This window comes from Saccopteryx leptura, chromosome 3, assembly GCF_036850995.1.
Source record: "Saccopteryx leptura isolate mSacLep1 chromosome 3, mSacLep1_pri_phased_curated, whole genome shotgun sequence".
Classification (NCBI taxonomy): Eukaryota; Metazoa; Chordata; class Mammalia; order Chiroptera; family Emballonuridae; genus Saccopteryx; species Saccopteryx leptura.
In genome coordinates, this window is record NC_089505.1 from 181,562,989 (window position 1) to 181,583,201 (window position 20,213).

Sequence of the window (20,213 nt, forward strand, 5' to 3'; positions counted from 1 at the left end):
AAAACTAATGATTGATGCTTCTCATCTTTCTCCGTTCCTGTCTGTCTGTCCCTGTCTATCCCTCTCTCTGACTCACTCTCTGTCTCTGTAAAAGAATAAACAACAACAACAAAAAATTTAAAAAAAAGATATAGAACACATATTCCAAAAATTTATATGGAACCAAAAAAGAACACGAATAGCCTCAGCAATCTTGAAAAGAAAGAATAAAGTGGGAGGTATCACACTTCTGGATGTCAAGTTATACTACAAGGCCATTGTATTCAAAACAGCCTGGTACTGGCATAAGAACAGGCATATAGATCAATGGAACAGAACAGAGAACCCAGAAATAAACCCACACTTTTATGGACAACTGATATTTGACAAAGGAGGTAAGAGCATACAATAGAGTAAAGACAGCCTCTTTAACAAATGGTGTTGGGAAAATTGGACATCTACCTGCAAAAAGATGAAACTAGACCACCAACTTACACCATCCACGAAAATAAACTCAAAATGGTTAAAAGACTTAAATGTAAGCTGTGAAACCATAAGCATCTTAGAAGAAAACATAGTCAGTAAGCTCTCTGACATCTCTCGCAGCGATATATTTGCCGATATATCTCCACGGGCAAGTGAAATAAAAGACAGGATAAACAAATGGGACTATATCAAACTACAAAGCTTTTGCACAGCTAAAGACAATAAGAACAGAATAAAAAGACAAACCACTCAATGGGAGAACATATTTGACAATACGTCTGATAAGGGGTTAATAACCAAAATTTATAAAGAACTTGTAAAACTCAACACCAGGAAAACAAACAATCCAATCAAAAAATGGGCAAAAGAAATGAATAGACACTTCTCCAAAGAGGACATACAATTGGCCAATAGGCATATGAAAAAATGCTCAACATCACTAATCATTAGAGAAATGCAAATTAAAACCACAATAAGATATCACCTCACACCAGTCAAAATGGCGCTCATCAACAAAACAACACAGAATAAGTGCTGGCGAGGATGTGGAGAAAAGGAAACCCTCCTACACTGCTGGTGAGAATGCAGACTGGTGCAGTCACTATGGAAAACAATATGGAGATTCCTCAAAAAATTAAAAATCGACTGCCTTTTGACCCAGCTATCCCACTTTTAGGAATATGCCCCCAAGAACACCATAGCACTGTTTCAAAAGGAGAAATGCACCCCCATGTTTATGTCAGCACTGTTCACAATAACAAAGATCTGGAAACAGCCCAAGTGTTCGTCGGTGGACAAGTGGATTAAAAAGCTTTGGTACATATACACTATGGAATACTACTCAGCCTTAAGAAATGATGACATCGGATCATTTACAACAACATGGATGAATCTTGATAACATTAAACTGAGTGAAATAAGTAAATCAGAAAATCTAAGAACTATATGATTCCATACATTGGTAGGACATAAAATTGAGACTCAGAGACATGGACAAGGGCGATGGTTACCAGGGGTGGGGGGGGGGCACAAAGAAAACCAGATAGAAGGTGACAGAAGGCAATTTGACTTTGGGTGATGGATATGCAACATAATCAAATATCAAAATAACCTGGAGAGCCTGACTGAGCAGTGGCTTGGTGGTTAGTGTCGGACTGGGATGCGGAAGACCCAGGTTCAAGATCCTGAGGTCGCCAGCTTGAGCGCGGATTCAACTGGTTTGAGCAAAAAGCTCACCAGCTTGAGCCCAAGGTCAGTGGCTCAAGCAAGGGGTTACTCGGTCTGCTGAAGGCCCACAGTCAAGGCACATATGAGAAAGCAATCAGTGAACAATTCAAGTGTTGCAATGTGCAACGAAAAACTAATGATTAATGCTTCTCATCTCTCCGTTCCTGTCTGTCTGTCCCTGTCTATCCCTCTCTCTGACTCTCTCTCTGTCTTTGTAAAAAAATAAAATAAAATAAAATAAATAAAAAATAACCTGGAGATGTTTTCTCTGAACATATGTACCTTGATTTACCAATGTCACCTCATTAAAATTAATAATAATAATAATAAAATACCATAAAAAAGCTTTCTTTTCTGAATTAGAGAGATAGAGAAAGTAGGTTCACTATGGACAAGATCAACTTTATTGTGTTTTTCTGAAGCCAGAAAATGAATCTTAATAGTTTAGAAAGTCAAGTTTAATAAGTCTATTTTGTTTGCAGAACAATCACAGACACAGAGGTGATGCCTTCAACATAACCATATTTCAGCAACTAATTGTGCAACTTTAGCAATTCCCTGGAATAAATGCATAGCAGCATAAAAGTTATATATACAGGTTTTGCCTTTATACGCATTTAGGACAAATTTCTCTTCTTTTACTGTCCTTTAATCATGGGTAATAAAGTGTATGGAAAAATAGAACATGTCTTCTAGAATAATTCTGCTAATTCTGCTATGCTTCCAAAAAAGAGGCGGTTTTCAGATACATGACACTCCCCCCTTTTTTTAAAATGGGAAAAATAAACGGCCCCCCTTTACCTTCACACCAGGGATTGAAGAGAATGTATGTGTCGGTTTCCGGGTTCCGGCTGGTGCGGAGTATTCCATAGGGGGTCCAAACAGCAATGTACATCCGGAATTTCCCCACAATGCACTCCGGGGAAGACTGGATGGACAGCCGGACTGATCTGTCCTCTCTCATGATGACCTTGGCCCCCCACTTGCCACTTCGCAGCTCCGAAACAACAGGAACTGGTATGTAGGTTCCCTTATTCTCCTGAGGGTAGCGCCCTGGGAGAATAAAGAGGAAGTACAGTGTTGGGTATGTGTCACAAACCAATTTTGTTCTCACTCTGCCATCTTGCACCTGAAGAGGGGAAATAATTTATTAGACTTGAAATCATAACAAATGGGTTGAATTTCATTTCTGCTACTAACTAGCTACAGGATGGTAGTCCATTTTCTTTACTTCCTTGAGGCTCAGATTTGTCACGTCTAGTTAAAAAAATAACAATATTTATAGAAATTGTTATTGGTTGACTAGCCCGTGAATTCAAATAAGACATAGAAATACTAATCTGGAATGCAAAAATAAAAACAAAATTTATATGATACTGTGAAGTTATTCCCTGAAATTCTGCCCTCTAAAAAGTTAGAATTACCTTTTTAACAACATAAGACAAAGGTTATTATTATTGACATAATTTTATTATTTGTTTTACTATAATAAAATAGAACCTATAATAGGGTTATATTTATAGATTGTGATATGTGACCATTTTTATACTAAATATGTGTTTACTGCCAATCTCACTGATGACTTATGTGTACTGTATATTATTGGCAAGAATTCAGGTTTCAGGGGCAAATGATCTAGGTTTGAATTATGGCTCTGTTATTTTCCCATCCTTGCAACCCCTGGCAAGTTACTTGACCTTTACAAGTCCCTTTCCTTCTCTTTTTCTTCATCAGTAAGTGAGGATAATAACACTATTTAAGGATGAAATAAAATAATACAAGTAAGATGCTTTGTATATAAGTTATCATACATTACACATTTTTAGCTGTTATTTCAACAGAAATAACAACAGATTTCATCATTATATTTTAGCACATTTCTGGGCTTATGATGCTTTATATATGAGCTACCTCAGAATAAACCTTATTTCTCTTAATTACTGCCATTTTGGATCAAATTCTTATTTCAGATGTTAACCTTATAATTATAATTAACCAATGAATTCCCCAAAAAATCAAAGTTTTCACTATGTATAGAAAGTCAACCTCACACATTCTCTCTTACTTAAAGTTGAATTTATAGTTTAGTTTATAAAATAATAAAGTGCATCAATAATTTAAACTGTATGTACCATGCCTTTTTTATTCACTCATCCACTGACGGACACTTGGGCTGTTTCCAGCTCTCAGCTACTGTAAACAATTTTACAATGAACATAGGAGTGCACATATTCTTCCAAGTTAGTGTTTCAGGATTCTTAAACTATATTCCCAGAAGTGGGATTGCTGGGTTATAAGGCAGTTTCATTTTAAATTTTTTGAAATAACTCCATACTGTTTAACAATCTGCATTTCCACTAAGTACATCAGAGTCCCATTTCTCCACATTCTTTCCAGCATTTGTTTGTAGATTTATTGATGGTAGCCATTCTGACAAGTGTGAGGTGGTATCTCATTGTGATTTTAATTTGCATTTCTCTGATGATCAGTGATGTTAAGCATCTTTTCATATGTCTATTGGTATGTCCTCTTTAGTAAAGTGTCTATTCAGGTCTTTTGTCCACTTTTTAGCTGGATTGTTTGTTTTTGTTGTTGAGTTTTCTAAGTTCTTTATAAATTTTGGATGCAAATCCTTTATCAGTTATATCAGCAAATATGTACAGCATGGTTGGACCTGGGAATCATTATGCTAAGTGAAATAAGCCAGTCGGAGAAAGGCAAATACCATATGATTACACTTCTATGTAGAACCTAATGAACAAAAGAAACTAACAAGCAAAATAGAGACAGACTCATATATAGAGAGCAGGCTGAAAGCTGAGAGAGAGGAGTTTGGGTGAGGGAGGTAGAGGGATACGGCAAAAAAAGAACAAAAAAAAAACCTAATGGATACATACAACAGTGTGGTGATTGTTTGACAGGGAGGTGAAGGAAGGTATGGGGTATAAATGGTGATGGATAAAGATTTGACTTGGGTAGGGATGAATATAAAAGATGGTGTACAGTGATATGTTGTAAAATTGGGCACCTGAAACCTGTATATAAATATGTTAACCAATTGTCACCTCAATAAATTCAATGAAAAATAATTTACACTGAAGCAAATCTTTCAGTTATACACATTTTCAAAATATATTCAATATTCAATTCTTCTTCACTCAAAGAAAAATATACATTAGACTAAGTCTGCATATCATTTTTATTGTAAACAAAGAAACTGCAAGAGAAAAATATTTACTTCAATTGTTTTATATAAAACACATAGATAATACTACATTAAAACAAACAAAAATGATGCTTCATTTTGGCATCTGCAATTACCGAGGTCTTTAAAGTGTTCTTAGGTGGGTATACTGTTGGAGAAAGAGCATTCTGAGGAGGTGGTTGCCTACATTACTTCTGTGAGATGCTTAATCTGAACGAAAATAGTTTACACAGCGCAAGACAGGGAGAGAGATTAGAACCCCAGTCTTTCGATATATGTTAGAGATATCAGTTAGTCACCACTCAGAATGAATATTATCATAAATCTGATGAGACTGTAGAAATAGTTTTCTGCCAAGGTGCGACAGTGTCCAGGGGTTGATCTTGGGACTGCATGGGGCTCAGCTTCTGAGAAGCCTGCATGAAATTCATTTGAAAAGCTGTTTGTTTCAAATGCACCCACACCCCCACAGTTCTTGTGTATGGTCGGTCCTCTTTGTGCCTGTTCAGCTACAGGGTGAGGTTGCCTGTTTTTCTCCGGAGGCCTTGTTGCCCTCTGGACCCCCATCACTGTTGAAATGTAGACATCAAAGGCAATCTTGCCAGCTAAATGGGACCATAATTCATTTATTACAGTAGCTCTCGGCAGCTGTTGTCACTAAATACTGGCTTGGATCTAAAATGCGCAGTATTAATATGACACCAGTTTAGTAATAATAAAATTTTAAAGATAAAATCTATGTGGTAATGAGAGACTTAGATTTAAAAACGGATGAAAAGAGTTTTAAAATGTATTACATAAGGACGCTCCTTTGGAAAGTGCAGAGAACTAGGATAATGTATTGAAGCTATGTGCTATGAGCCTCAGCATCAACTTTGTACTAACATACACTTTTGTTGGGAGCATTGAAATAACTAAGACAATTATGTGTTTCCATTACTACACTTCAAATTATGACTTCAACGACTTGTACTAACTTTGACCTATCAAATTCACGTTATACCAAAAAAATGTTGGCCTTGAACCCAGACGTGACCTAATTGAAAGACTCTAAGTTTGTTTGAACATTTTTCACTCATGCAATAATATTGTCTACTATGTAGTCTAAATGCTAGGAATACAACAGTGGATACAATGAATAAGACAGACTCCTGTGGTCATAGAGCTTATAGTCTATAGAAAAAGCCAACACCTGTGCTGTTTAGGATGTGCCCCTTATTGCTTTATTATCTATAACAAACTGTGGGAGGGAAATCATTACCATCATTCTGATTTGACAAATTAGGAAACTAAGACAAAGAGTCATTAAGAAATTTGTTAAAGGGGATACAACTAAAAAGTAGTGGAATCGAGAATAACCCCAGTCTTGCTTGAGAGCCTGCAAGTCTAACCATTAGGGTCCACAGTCATTGTATGTGTAGAAAATGCTTTGCAGTTGGTGAGAACTATGGTCAAGATATGACTTCACAGTTAACTGCTGGTGCTTCTTTGGGCAGATTTCTTAATTGTCTGAGCTTTTATTTCCTTGTCTCTTTGCAATTTAGTTGTGGAAATGGAAAGAAAATAAATCTTATAATATAATGGAAGCTTTGTGCCTGGCACACAGTAGGGACTGCACAGGAGATATTTACTGTTTGTGTTTGAAACACTTACTGGAAAGTAAAGATGAAAGGCAGAAGAGGTCATTGTACCCCCTTTGGTGGTGGGTGTCCCAGGGAAACCATTTGCTTTAGTTGGGGGAGCTGTTGTGGCCAAGGGGAAAGCTGCCTTGCACACTTACTCTGTGAGTGTCAGCATAGTTCTTGTCCTCTCTCAATTAAGCATTCATTGGTTGTGCAAAAGAGGCAGTAGTGGTCACAGTTTGTGATGAGAATGTTAGCTCAGAAAATGGCAGTTACTGTTATTTCCTTATCTTCTCTGGCTTCCTGATTTCTCTGCTCCAGGAGTAGGAAGCCAGGACGGGTACACTGACAACCAACAAACCTATAGATTCTAAACCTACTTTCAAAGGTCATTTTATTCTAGATTCCAAAACCTTGAGCTGACTTAATATTTCTGTTAAGACAATTTACGGAGGCCACACTGACACACATGTGCATGCACATGTGTGCGTGAGCGCGCGTGCGTGCGCGCACACACACACACACACACACAGACACACACACAGACACACACAATGATATTCATCATGAACCAAAGAGCCTTAGTAATTCCAGCCTCGTCATGGAAGAATCTCCTGTACCCTACTCATAATTCCTTCATTTCTGAATCATTTATGGACACTGTACTTTCCATTCAGGCCTCAGAGCAGGGGTTGGCTAACTAGAGTCCAGGGACCAAATACAGCTTGTCACTTGTTTGAGCAAATAAAGTTTTATTGGAACACAGTCCAACCTGTTCATGTGTGTGTTACTGTGCTCCAACAGCAGGGCTGAGTAGCTGCAACAGAGACCATATGGTCTGCAATGCCTAAAATATTTAGTAGCTGGCCGTTACAATAAATCTTTACCACTTTGCCTTAGAGAATTTTACATTTTATTTATTTAAGGGGTGATTTATTATAGACACAGAGTCTAAGACTCGAGCTTCAAAAGTAAATACCATCACCTAGTTTTTCCTTCCAAAGAGAAATCTGTTCTTAAACCAACAACAAACATCTGCACTACTAAATGTTAGGTCAACATTTAGTTTCCTGAAGCTTATGAGTTCAATTCTCCAGTCTCAGTGGGTGTTGAAGACATAGCAAGTTGGTTGTACCTTTTTATTGGTTTCACTAAACATAGTTAAAACATTCAATTTTATTACTGTAAAAGTTGTCAAGGCCTTTCACATAGAGATGGAAGTAAAAATGACAGCAGTAAAGGCTTGTTTCCTGGGGTTCTCTGTGAGGGAATTTTCACAGATGGGAAACAGAGGCTCTGTGAGGTTGTCGCAAGCAGGACATGGTGTAGCTAGGCAGAGAGGAGACCACGCTTGGACCAGGGTCTCTGCACAGTGAGGGCCATCCTCTTTGCTTTGCATCATGCCACATCCATGGAGGTACGGGGTAGGTCCTGGAGGGATGACGGGGATGAAGGAAGCCAAGAGAAGAGGAAAGTGGGAGAATTTGAAGGGACAGGAGGTAAGAGGAGAGAGGGATACACCGTGGTTGATAGTAGAAGTCACAAGTCAGAAAGAAGTGTGAATCCAAGGGCTTCACCTCTGGTGGTGAGAAAGAAAGCCTGGCAGAGAGGAGCCTGCCCAGAGGGTCTCAGGGCGACCGGGAATTTGAGCTGGCAAGGTGCTAGAGTGATGTCATCACTGCAGTGAGACGGGGAGCAGCTCTGAGGGTAGGTCGGCCATGTGGCGCCAGACCAGCTTACGGCAGCGAACCGGGATCACATTCATTCCAAAGGGAGGAAAAGGAATCCAGATTTGCAGTCCTTTTCATATTCACTGTATGGAAAAGCTGGCTATTAATGTGAGACCTGACATGTCAATAGTACCTTGGGGTATTGTCGCCTGCTCTCTTACACCATGTTTAATTCTGAAGGTAATGATTTCGATGACAGCACTGGGGAAGAATTTTCCATGATTGAATTGTGAGTAAGGAAGTTGTGACAGAGTAGTATTTCATTTCACTAAATAGCTCTCTCACCCCCAGGAGGTGGCATGTTTAAGAAACCACAATCAGGCTACATTCTGGAACACCCATCCATCAACCTCCGTGACTGCCTGTCAGCTCTCCTGGGCCAAATCTGGAGGTGAAGCGTGGCCCTGCACAGGTGACCACCACGCATATGTGTGCTGAAAGCATGTAATGCCTAGATAAATGTTTTTGTTTTTCCCCAAAAGTGTGTAACTTTTGTGTTAAAAAAAATCTGAGCAAGAAAAATAGAAGCAAGAAATATCCTAGAAAAGATCCTCATTTTGTTAGTAATAATGTAGCCTTTGAAATTGGACTACTAAACGTGAAAAAATATAATTACCAATTGCATTCATTCGCACTTATCCAAAATTGGTGCCATCTTCCCAAATGATCTAGAAATTGACATATGCTCATAGTTTAAAGGCTTGTTTTAATTTGTAAATTATTTTTGAGGCCACAGGAATACTATGATTAAGGCAAAATTTGTTTGGACCATATGCCTATATTGAAACACCCCCATGCCTTCGTTAACCTCACTCTCTCCTTACACATATGTATGTGGAAACAGATAAATGCAGCTACCTTAACTCCTTGATCTCCCAGGCTAGAATCAGGAGGAAGATGGTGAAAATGTTTAATTCCTTTAAGATTTTATTTCTTTCCAACCTTGGCTCAATGGGCCTGAACTTTTAGCGTGGCTTCTTTATAGTAAGGTTGGCAGGAGAAATCTACCTCTGGCTCAGACTCAGCTGTATGTGACCTTGGGGAACATTTGCTCTCAACCATTCATTTCATACCTGAGACCCCACTGTGGAAAAAGTCCTACACAGGTAGTACTCCACAGAGGGATGTGTTGTGACAGAGAGTGACAGAGAGAGGGACAGATAGGGACAGACAGCAAGGGAGAGAGAGGAGAAGCATCAGTTCTTTGTTGCAGCTCCTTAGTTGTTTATTGATTGCTTTCTCATATGTGCCTCGACTAGGGGGCTACAGCAGATCAAGTGACCCCTTGCTCAAGCCAGCAACCTTGGGCTCAAGCTGGTGAGCCTTACTCAAACCAGATGATCCCATGCTCAAGCTGGCAATCTCAAAGTTTCGAACCTGGGTCCTCCACATTCCAGTCCAACACTCTATCCACTGTGCCACTGCCTGGTAAGGCATGTGTTACATTTTTAAAATTAATTAAAAATTAATTTTTTAGTTAGCTGATGGCTTTGGAATATGTTTACATTAAGAATACAGTAGCCGAGTGACATCACGGAAATGGCGCCGTGAGCAGCGCGTCCGACAGATCTCCGCAAAATCTCAACAAATTTATCAACTAGAAACAGAAAAATTTATCCTCGGAGCATTCCGGAGTTCCACAAACAAACTGAAAGCGAAAGAACTGTTGCTGAGGAGGGAGTACGCCCGTGGTGAGTCAACCCACGCGTGCAACTGCCCGCCCACACTCGGGGAGCGGCAGCCTGGGCACTGGCGGCCACCGGCGTGCCCTGAGAAACCGCGCGCGCGCGTGCGCCCTGTGCCACGGTCCAGGAGGGGCGCCAAGCCTGTCTTTCCTAGTCGGGAGATTCTCTCCGTGGGCGGGGCACCTCACCCAGCCATTCAAGCTAACAATCAAGCGTTGGGGGAGGGGCGCGCAGGCAGCCTGAAATACTTTCTGGAGCACAGCTGCGGATCCAATCACTGAAATTAGCTTAACCCATGAAATCTGCGCACCCACGGGGCTCTAATTGATAAGATCTCTCCCAGTTCAGCGATCCAAGACAAAAGGCGTGATATTTTTCAGTGCCTTTCGCTAAAGGGGCGGGGGCAACTTCTGATTGACAGAGCCTCCATATTCAGGGATATACCTAACAAGACGGACTTGGCAGATATTAAGATCTGTACAGCAAGCAGAGACTAGTGCCTCTTCTTCCCAGCAAAAACAGGCTACAAAGTGTGGAAAGCCTGGGTTGAGTGGTCCAACTGAATGCTAGGCGCTGAACAGTCACCTTGACAACAATTGGCTCCCAGCCCCGCCTGATTACCCTAGAGGCTCTGACTGCCAGAGCCTTACCCAGAGCCTTGCGCTGAGTGAGGATAGAGTGGGGATTTCCCAGCTCTTTGAGCCTCTTACTCCCCAGACAGAAGCAGTGGCAGCCTCATAGCTGGATCACCAGGCTGCTAATTCAGGAAGGGGAGACTAGGAGAGAGACTCCAGGAAAGCAAACTCTCTCGTGGTTGGACTCTGCAAACGCCAACAAGCCTTGACTACCAGCGAGACTAAAGCCAATTATATGACATTGCCATAGAATCCCATCGACTGTAAATCCCTACCTAAGCGTGACACAGGGGCAGAACCTGGGGTACAGAGTCATCGACCAGGAAGAGGGAGAGAAAGGAAAAAGGAAGAAGTTAACCTCTCAAAATCAAGAAAAATCCACAGACTTTATAACTTGTTCCACTAATTCTTTGTTGTTGTTTCTTTCTTCTATCTTATTGCCTTTATTATTATTTCTATTTCCTCCACCTCAGTCCTTTTATTCTCTGCCCATCTTATGCTACACTTTTCTTGAACTACACTACCCATGAGTGTTACATTTTATTTCTTTTCTTCATCCTTACTCTCCTTTAGGGTTACACTCCAAAACCCTTAACTCTCACTCTCTCCCATTTTTTTTGTTGTTTTTTTTTTTGTTTTTTTCCCTTTCCTTTTTTTCTTCTTTCATTTCTCTCTTTTTCTTATTTTTTCCTTTCTATTTGTTTCTTCTTTTCTCCTTTTACTTTTCCTGCCATTCAATCCTCAATCATGAACAAATTATTTAATTAGGGACACAAGTTTTTTTGTTCTTTTTTTTTTTCTGCTTTTGTTCTTGGTTTTCCTTTATTTGTTTGTTTTTGTGGCATTTTGGGTACTTTTTACATTGCTTTTTAACTCACTAGCATTCCTCCCAACCCAAAGTCTCCATTGTATTTAGTCTTCGCTCCACTTAATACAACAGATTTTTACTTATTATTTTTCTTTATTTCTTCTTTAATTATTATTATTTTTTCTCTCCTTTTTTCTGTTTCCCTCTTATCCCTCTCATTATATCTCTTAGTTGACCATCATTTACAAGCAAATCATTTTATGCTTGTCTAAGATTTTCTCCTTCTTTTTCTTTTTTCTTTTTTCTTTTTTTGCATTTAGTAGGTCCCTACTCCCAATTTTGCCCCTTGAACTCTTCATCCCAAATCAGGCCCTCCATTACAGGCAGTTTTTGTTCCATTTAGCATAATATAATTCACAGGTCATCATGATATTTCCCTAAGGAGATGAGAGGAGGGGAAGAGAAGAAAGAAAAAAGGAGGAAATAATAAATTATTACTTTTTTTTTGTGGAGTGTTTTCCTTTTTTTTTTTTCCTTTTTATTCTTTATTAATTCTAATTAACACTATCAACAAGACCACCTTCAGATGCCAATAAGAAAAAGTAAATCTAATATTATGGATACAAAAGATAGAGAGGTAACACAAATAGATGTGGAAAAATCTATGGAGAAAAGATTTAACATATTGGAAGCCTTGGAGCCAAATGACAGAGAATTTAAAATAGAAATCTTAAAAATACTCAGAGATATACAAGAAAACATAGAAAGGCAATTTAGGGAAATCAGAAAACAACTCAACGATCACAAAGAATATATTACCAAGGAAATTGAAACTATAAAAACAAATCAAACAGAAATGAAAAACTCAATTCACAAGCTGAAAAACGAGGTAACAAGCTTAGCTAACAGAACAGCCCAGATAGAAGATAGGATTAGTGAAATAGAAGACAAGCAACTTGAGGCACAACAGAGAGAAGAAGAGACTCAAAAATAATAAAAAATGAGAAAGCCCTACAGGAATTGTCTGACTCCATCAGAAAGAATAACATAAGAATAATAGGTATATCAGAGGGAGAAGAGAAAGAAAATGGAATGGAGAATATACTCAAACAAATAATAGACGAGAACTTTCCAAACCTGTGGAAAGAACTAAAGCCTCAAATTCAAGAAGCAAACAGAACACCGAGTTTTCTTAACCCCAACAAACCCACTCCAAGGCACATCATAATGAAGATGACACAAACCAATGACAAAGAAAAAATTCTCAAGGCAGCCAGGGAAAAGAAGAATACAACATATAGAGGAAGGCCTATTAGATTATCATCAGATTTCTCAGCAGAAACTCTACAAGCTAGAAGAGAGTGGACCCCAATATTTAAAGCCCTGAAAGAGAGGAACTTTCAGCCAAGAATATTATACCCATCGAGCTATTCTTCAAGTATGAAGGAGATATAAAAACATTCACAAATACAGAAAAGATGAGAGAATTTATCATCAGAAAGTCCCCACTCCAGGAAATACTAAAGGAGGTTTTCCAACCAAATTCAAAGAACAAAAGAAAACAAAACCACAAGTAACAGCTCCACCAAGAAAACAATAAAACCAAACTTAAACTGTGACAACAAAAGAAAAAAAAAGGGGAGAAAGGATGAAGATTAACAGTAGCAAAGGACGATGAAGTGCAGAAATACTCATAAGAAAGGGTACTACAATGAATATGGTAGGTACCTTTTTCATTACTTAATGGTAACCACCCTTGAAAAAACCACCACAAAAACACTTGACTTAAAAAAGGTAGCAATAGAGGAAAGAAGTATGGAATACAAACAAACAAAAACAAATGATAGAAAAACAAAAGAGAAGAATCAAACAAGATACAAAACTAACAGAAAGCAATTTATAAAATGGCAATAGGGAACCCACAAGTGTCAATAATTACACTAAATGTAAATGGATTAAACTTACCAATAAAAAGACACAGAGTAGCAGAATGGATTAAAAAAGAAAATCCAACTGTATGCTGCCTACAAGAAACTCATCTAAGCAACAAGGATAAAAACAAATTAAAAGTGAAAGGCTGGAAAACAATACTCCAAGCAAACAACACCACAAAAAAAGCAGGTGTAGCAATACTCATATCTGATAATGCTGACTACAAGACAGAAAAAGTACTCAGAGACAAAAATGGTCATTTCATAATGATTAAGGGGACACTGAATCAAGAAGACATAACAATCCTTAATATATATGCACCAAACCAAGGAGCACCAAAATATATAACACAGCTACTTATTGACCTTAAAACAAAAACTGACAAAATACAATCATACTTGGAGACCTCAATACACCGCTGACGGCTCTAGATCGGTCATCCAAACAGAGAATCAATAAAGATATAGTGGCCTTAAACGAAATACTAGAACACCTGGATATGATAGACATCTATAGGACACTTCATCCCAAAGCGACAGAGTATACATTTTTCTCTAGTGTACATGGAACATTCTCAAGAATTGACCATGTGTTGGGCCACAAAGACAATATCAGCAAATTTAGAAAAATTGAAATTGTACCAAGCATATTCTCTGATCATAAAGCCTTGAAACTAGAATTCAACTGTAAAAAAGAGGGGGAAAAACCCACAAAATTGTGGAAACTAAACAACATACTTCTAAAAAATGAATGGGTCAAAGAAGAAATAAGCACAGAGATCAAAAGATATATACAGACAAATGAAAATGAAAATACAACATATCAGAATCTCTGGGATGCAGCAAAAGCAGTAATAAGAGGAAAGATCATATCACTTCAGGCCTATATGAACAAACAAGAGAGAGCCGAAGTAAACCACTTAACTTCACACCTTAAGGAACTAGAAAAAGAAGAACAAAGACAACCCAAAACCAGCCAAAGAAAGGAGATAATAAAAATCAGAGCAGAAATAAATGAAATAGAGAACAGAAAAACTGTAGAAAAAATCAATAAAACAAGGAGCTGGTTCTTTGAAAAGATCAACAAAATCGACAAACCCTTGGCAAGACACACTAAGGAAAAAAGGCACAGGACTCAAATAAATAAAATCCAAAATGAAAGAAGAGAGATCACCACAGACATCATATATATACAAAGAATTACTGTAGAATACTATGAAAAACTATATGCCACCAAATACAACAATCTAGAAGAAATGGATAAATTCCTAGAACAATACAACCTTCCTAGACTGAGTCAAGAAGAAGCAGAAAGCCTAAACAGACCAATCAGCAGGGAGGAAATAGAAAAAACTATTAAAAACCTCCCCAAAAATAAAAGTCCAGGCCCAGACGGTTATACTAGTGAATTCTATCAAACATTCAAAGAAGACTTGGTTCCTATTCTACTCAAAGTCTTCCAAAAAATTGAAGAAGAAGCAATACTTCCAAACACATTTTATGAGGCCAACATAACCCTCATACCAAAACCTGGCAAGGATGGCACAAAGAAAGAAAACTACAGACCAATATCTCTAATGAATACAGATGCTAAAATACTAAACAAAATACTGGCAAATCGAATACAACAACATATTAAAAAAATAATACATCATGATCAAGTGGGATTCATCCCAGAATCTCAAGGATGGTTCAACATACGTAAAACGGTTAACGTAATACACCATATCAACAAAACAAAGAACAAAAACCACATGATCTTATCAATAGATGCAGAAAAGGCTTTTGATAAAATACAACACAATTTTATGTTTAAGACTCTCAACAAAATGGGTATAGAAGGAAAATATCTCAACATGATAAAGGCCATATATGATAAACCATCAGCCAACATCATATTAAATGGCGTAAAACTGAGGACTTTCCACCTTAAATCAGGAACACGACAGGGTTGTCCACTCTCTCCACTCTTATTTAACGTGGTGCTAGAAGTTCTGGCCAGAGCAATCAGACAAGACAAAGAAATAAAAGGCATCCATATCGGAAAAGAAGAAGTAAAGGTATCACTTTTTGCTGATGATATGATCCTATACATCGAAAACCCAAAGGACTCCACAAAAAAATTACTAGAAACAATAAACCAATACAGTAAGGTCGCAGGATACAAAATTAACATACAAAAGTCCATAGCCTTTCTATATGCCAACAATGAAATATTAGAAAACGAACTCAAAAAAATAATCCCCTTCACGATTACAACAACAACAACAAAAAATACCTAGGAATAAACATAACAAAGAATGTAAAGGACCTATATAAAGAAAACTACAAGGCATTGCTAAGAGAAATAGAAAAAGACACAATGAGATGGAAAAATATTCCTTGTTCTTGGATAGGAAGAATAAATATAATTAAAATGGCCATATTACCCAAAGTAATATATAAATTTAATGCAATTCCCATCAAAATTCCTATGAGATTTTTTAAAGAAATGGAACAAAAAATCATAAGATTTATATGGATGTATAAAAAACCCCGAATAGCCAAAGCAATCCTAAGGAAAAAGAATGAAGCTGGGGGCATTACAATACCTGACTTTAAACAATATTATAGGGCCACAATAATCAAAACTGCATGGTATTGGCAGAAAAATAGACACTCAGACCAATGGAACAGAATAGAAAGCCCAGAAATAAAACCACATATATATGGTCAAATAATCTTTGATAAAGGGGCCAACAGCACAAAATGGAGAAAGGAAAGCCTCTTCAACAAATGGTGTTGGGAAAACTGGAAAGCCACATGCAAAAGAATGAAACTCGACTACAGCCTGTCCTCATGTACTAAAATTAATGCAAAATGGATCAACGACCTAAATATAAGATCTGAAACAATAAAGTACATAGAAGAAGACATAGGTACTAAACTCATGGATCTGGGTTTTAAAGAACATTTTATGAACTTGACTCCAATGGCAAGAGAAGTGAAAGCAAAGATAAATGAATGGGACTACATCAGAATAAAAAGTTTTTGCTGCGCAAGAGAAACTGATATCAAAATAAACAGGCAGCCAACTAAATGGGAACTGATATTTTCAAACAACAGCTCAGATAAGGGCCTAATATCCAAAATTTACAAAGAACTCATAAAACTCAACAACAAACAAACAAAAAAAACAATAAAAAAATGGGAAGAGGACATGAACAGACACTTCTCCCAGTAAGAAATACAAATGGCCAACAGATATATGAAAAGAAGCTCAGCTTCATTAGTTATTAGAGAAGTGCAAATCAAAACTACAATGAGATACCACCTCACTCCTGTTAGATTAGCTATTATCAACAAGACGGGTAATAGCAAATGTTGGAGAGGCTGTGGAGAAAAAGGAACCCTCATCCACTGTTGGTGGGAATATAAAATAGTACAACTATTATGGAGGAAAGTATGGTGGTTCCTCAAAAAACTGCAAATAGAACTACCTTATGACCCAGCAATCCCTCTACTGGGTATATACCCCAAAACCTCAGAATCATTGATACGTAAAGACACATGTAGCCCCATGTTCATTGCAGCACTGTTCACAGTGGCCAAGACATGGAAACAACCAAAAAGCCCTTCAATAGAAGACTGGATAAAGAAGATGTGGCACATATACACTATGGAATACTACTCAGCCATAAGAAATGATGACATCAGATCATTTACAGCAAAATGGTGGGATCTTGATAACATTATACGGAGTGAAATAAGTAAATCAGAAAAAACAAGAACTACATGATTCCATACATTGGTGGAACATAAAAATGAGACTAAGAGACATGTACAAGAGTGTGGTGGTTACCAGGGGTGGGGGGAGGGAGGATGCAGGAGGGAGGGAGGGAGAGAGTTAGGGGGAGGGGGAGGGGCACAGAGAAAACTAGATAGAGGGTGACGGAGGACAATCTGACTCTGGGCGAGGGGTATGCAACATAATTTAATGACAAGATAACCTAGACATGTTTTATTTGAATATATGTACCCTGAATTATTAATGTCATCCCATTAACATTAATAAAAATTTATAAGAAAAAAAAAAAGAATTATCTAGTTTAAATTAGATTCCTCTATAGTGAATAACACTATGTGAAGGGTACAGTCTAAATTAACTGATATGTGAACCTAGGTGTAGGGTTCCTTTGTTCATCTATTTTTAAACAAATATTTTAACCATATTTTTTATATACCCACTACATTTTTACTTATTTGTATGTAAGCCATTTAAAAAGTTAATCCCATGACATAGGTTAAAATAAGTTAGTACAATAGATTCTCTTATTAGCTTTACTTTTTTTGCACATTTGATGTAGCAATAAGTTGCATATGCTACGTGGGATGACTTTCTATTCACTGTCAACACTCACATTATTAGTAGAACTATTAACAAGTAGAATAAAAAATGAAACCCTAAAATTTGTTATAATTTATAATAAATATTCCATGTTTATTTAAAATACATTTGGTTTAAAAATATAATCTGTGCATCTATAAGAATGATACTACTCTAATATACACTTCAGAAAGCCTTACACATTTTGTATATAATATTAATATTTTTATCATCTACTTCTTAAGACAATAAAAGATAAAATCATTGTTGAATGTTAAAAAAAAAAAAAAAAAAAAAAGAATACAGTAGCCTGCCTGACCTTTGGTGGCGCAGTGGATAACACATCGACCTGGAAATGCTGAGGTCGCTGGTTCGAAACCCTGGGATTGCCTGGTCAAGGCACATATGGGAGTTGATGCTTCCAGCTCCTACCCCCTTCTCTCTCTCTGTCTCTCTCTCTCTCCTCTCTAAAAATGAATAAAGAAAAAAAGAAAAAAAAAAGATTTAAAAAAAAAAGAATACAGTAGCCTGACTGGGCGGTGACACAGTGGATAGAGCGTCGGACTGGAATGCGGAGGACCCAGGTTTGAGACCCCGAGGTCACCAGCTTGAGCGCAGGCTCATCTGGTTTAAGCAAAAGCTCACCAGCTTGGACCCAAGGTTGCTGGCTTGAGCAGGGGGTTTCTCGGTCTGCTGCAGCCCCACGGTAAAGGCACATATGAGAAAGCAATCAATGAACAACTAAGGTGTTGCAACGAAAAACTAATGATTGATGCTTCTCATATCTCTCTGTTCCTGTGTGTCTGTCCCTATCTATCCTTCTCTCTAACTCTCTCTGTCAGTGTAAAAAAAAAAAAAAAAGAACACAGTATCCTATGAGGTGATTCGGTTCCCAGTAGCCTAAGAAGGCCACTAGTCAGCATATGGCATGGTCAGTATGGTTGAAGGCTGCTGTTAACAGAACAACTCTGACCTCATCTGGTTCATGTCTAGAACCAGGAAGGACGTACTCAACATAGGGAAGGAGGTCCCTGCAACTGAAGAATGTATACCTGTCACTCATTGTCTCTCCTGATGTTCTGACATGAAGAATCTTGTATGTTAAGACACTCTGATTTCTCTCATCTTATGGCTTCTCAATTGTAAATCAAATGACCATAACCTGAGCTCCCTTATGCTATACTTAGTAATAGTAACAATTCTGGTTGTGCAAGAAAACCCCAACAAAATCTTTCCCCCTTTTCTCACTTAGATATCTATTTTTTCTTATTAAACTGAACTAAAGGTATTATCTAATTTGTCTTTATAGCCCCACAGAATGTCCCAATGCCTTACACTGAGTGGGTGCTCAATAAATGTCAATGGAACTGAGCTGGACTTGTCACAGATGTCCAGTTCCCTTAAGAATATCACACTTTTGCCCTGGCCGGTTGGCTCAGCGGTAGAGCATCGGCCTAGTGTGCGGAGGACCAGGGTTCGATTCCCAGCCAGGGCACACAGGAGAAGTGCCCATTTGCTTCTCCACCCCTCCGCCGTGCTTTCCTCTCTGTCTCTCTCTTCCCCTCCCGCAGCTGAGGCTCCATTGGAGCAAAGATGGCCCAGGCGCTGGGGATGGCTCTGTGGCCTCTGCCTCAGGCGCTAGAGTGGTTCTGGTAGCAACATGGCGATGCCCAGGATGGGCAGAGCATCGCCCCCTGGTGGGCAGAGCATTGCCCCTGGTAGGCGTGCCGGGTGGATCCCGGTTGGGCGCATGCGGGAGTCTGTCTGACTGTCTCTCCCTGTTTCCAGCTTCAGAAAAAATGAAAAAAAAAAAAAAAAAGAATATCACACTTTTGCCCTGGTTGATTGGCTAAGCGGTAGAGCATCAGCCCAGCATGTGGAAGTCCCAGGTTCGATTCCCGGCGAGGGCACACAGGAGAAGCGCCCATCTGCTTCTCCACCCTGCCCCCTCTCCTTTCTCTCTATCTTTCTCTTCCCCTCCTGTAGCCAAGGCTCCATTGGAGCAGAGTTGGCCCAGAAGCTGAAAACACCTCCATGGCCTGGCCTCTGCCTTAGGTGCTAGAATGGCTCCGGTTGCAAGAAAGCAATGCCCCAGATGGGCAGAGCATCACCCTCTGGTGGTCATGCCAGGTGGATCCCGGTCGGGCACATGTGGGAGTCTGTCTGTCTGCCTCCCTCCTGCTTCTCACTTCAGGAAAAATAAAAAAAAAAGAATATCACACTTTTGGCCCTGGTCAGTTGGCTCAGTGGTAGAGCATTGGCCAGCATGTGGAAGTCCCAGGTTCCATTCCTGGATTCCCGGCCAGGGCACACAGGAGAAGCGCCCATCTGCTTCTCCACCCCTCCCCCTCTCCTTCCTCTCTGTCTCTCTCTTCCCCTCCCGCAGCCAAGGTTCCATTGGAGCAAAGTTGGCCTGGACACTGAGGATGGCTCCATGGCCTCCGCATCAGGTGCTAGAATGACTCTGGTCGCATCAGAGCAATGCCCCAGATGGGCAGAACATCGCCCCTAGTAGGCATGCCGGGTGGATCCTGGTCGG

General features: G+C 39.0%; 1 protein-coding gene across 2 annotated transcripts in view; it reads right to left on the bottom strand.

Annotated features, from left to right (window-relative positions):
* F13A1 (coagulation factor XIII A chain) overlaps window positions 1–20,213 on the bottom strand; it is a 177,765-nt gene that overhangs the window by 110,451 nt on the left and 47,101 nt on the right. For both annotated transcript variants that reach the window (XM_066376973.1, XM_066376972.1), the window contains one exon: window positions 2,494–2,745. In XM_066376973.1, the coding sequence (XP_066233070.1) occupies window positions 2,494–2,745 (252 nt within the window). The remainder of the gene's footprint in view (window positions 1–2,493; window positions 2,746–20,213) is intronic.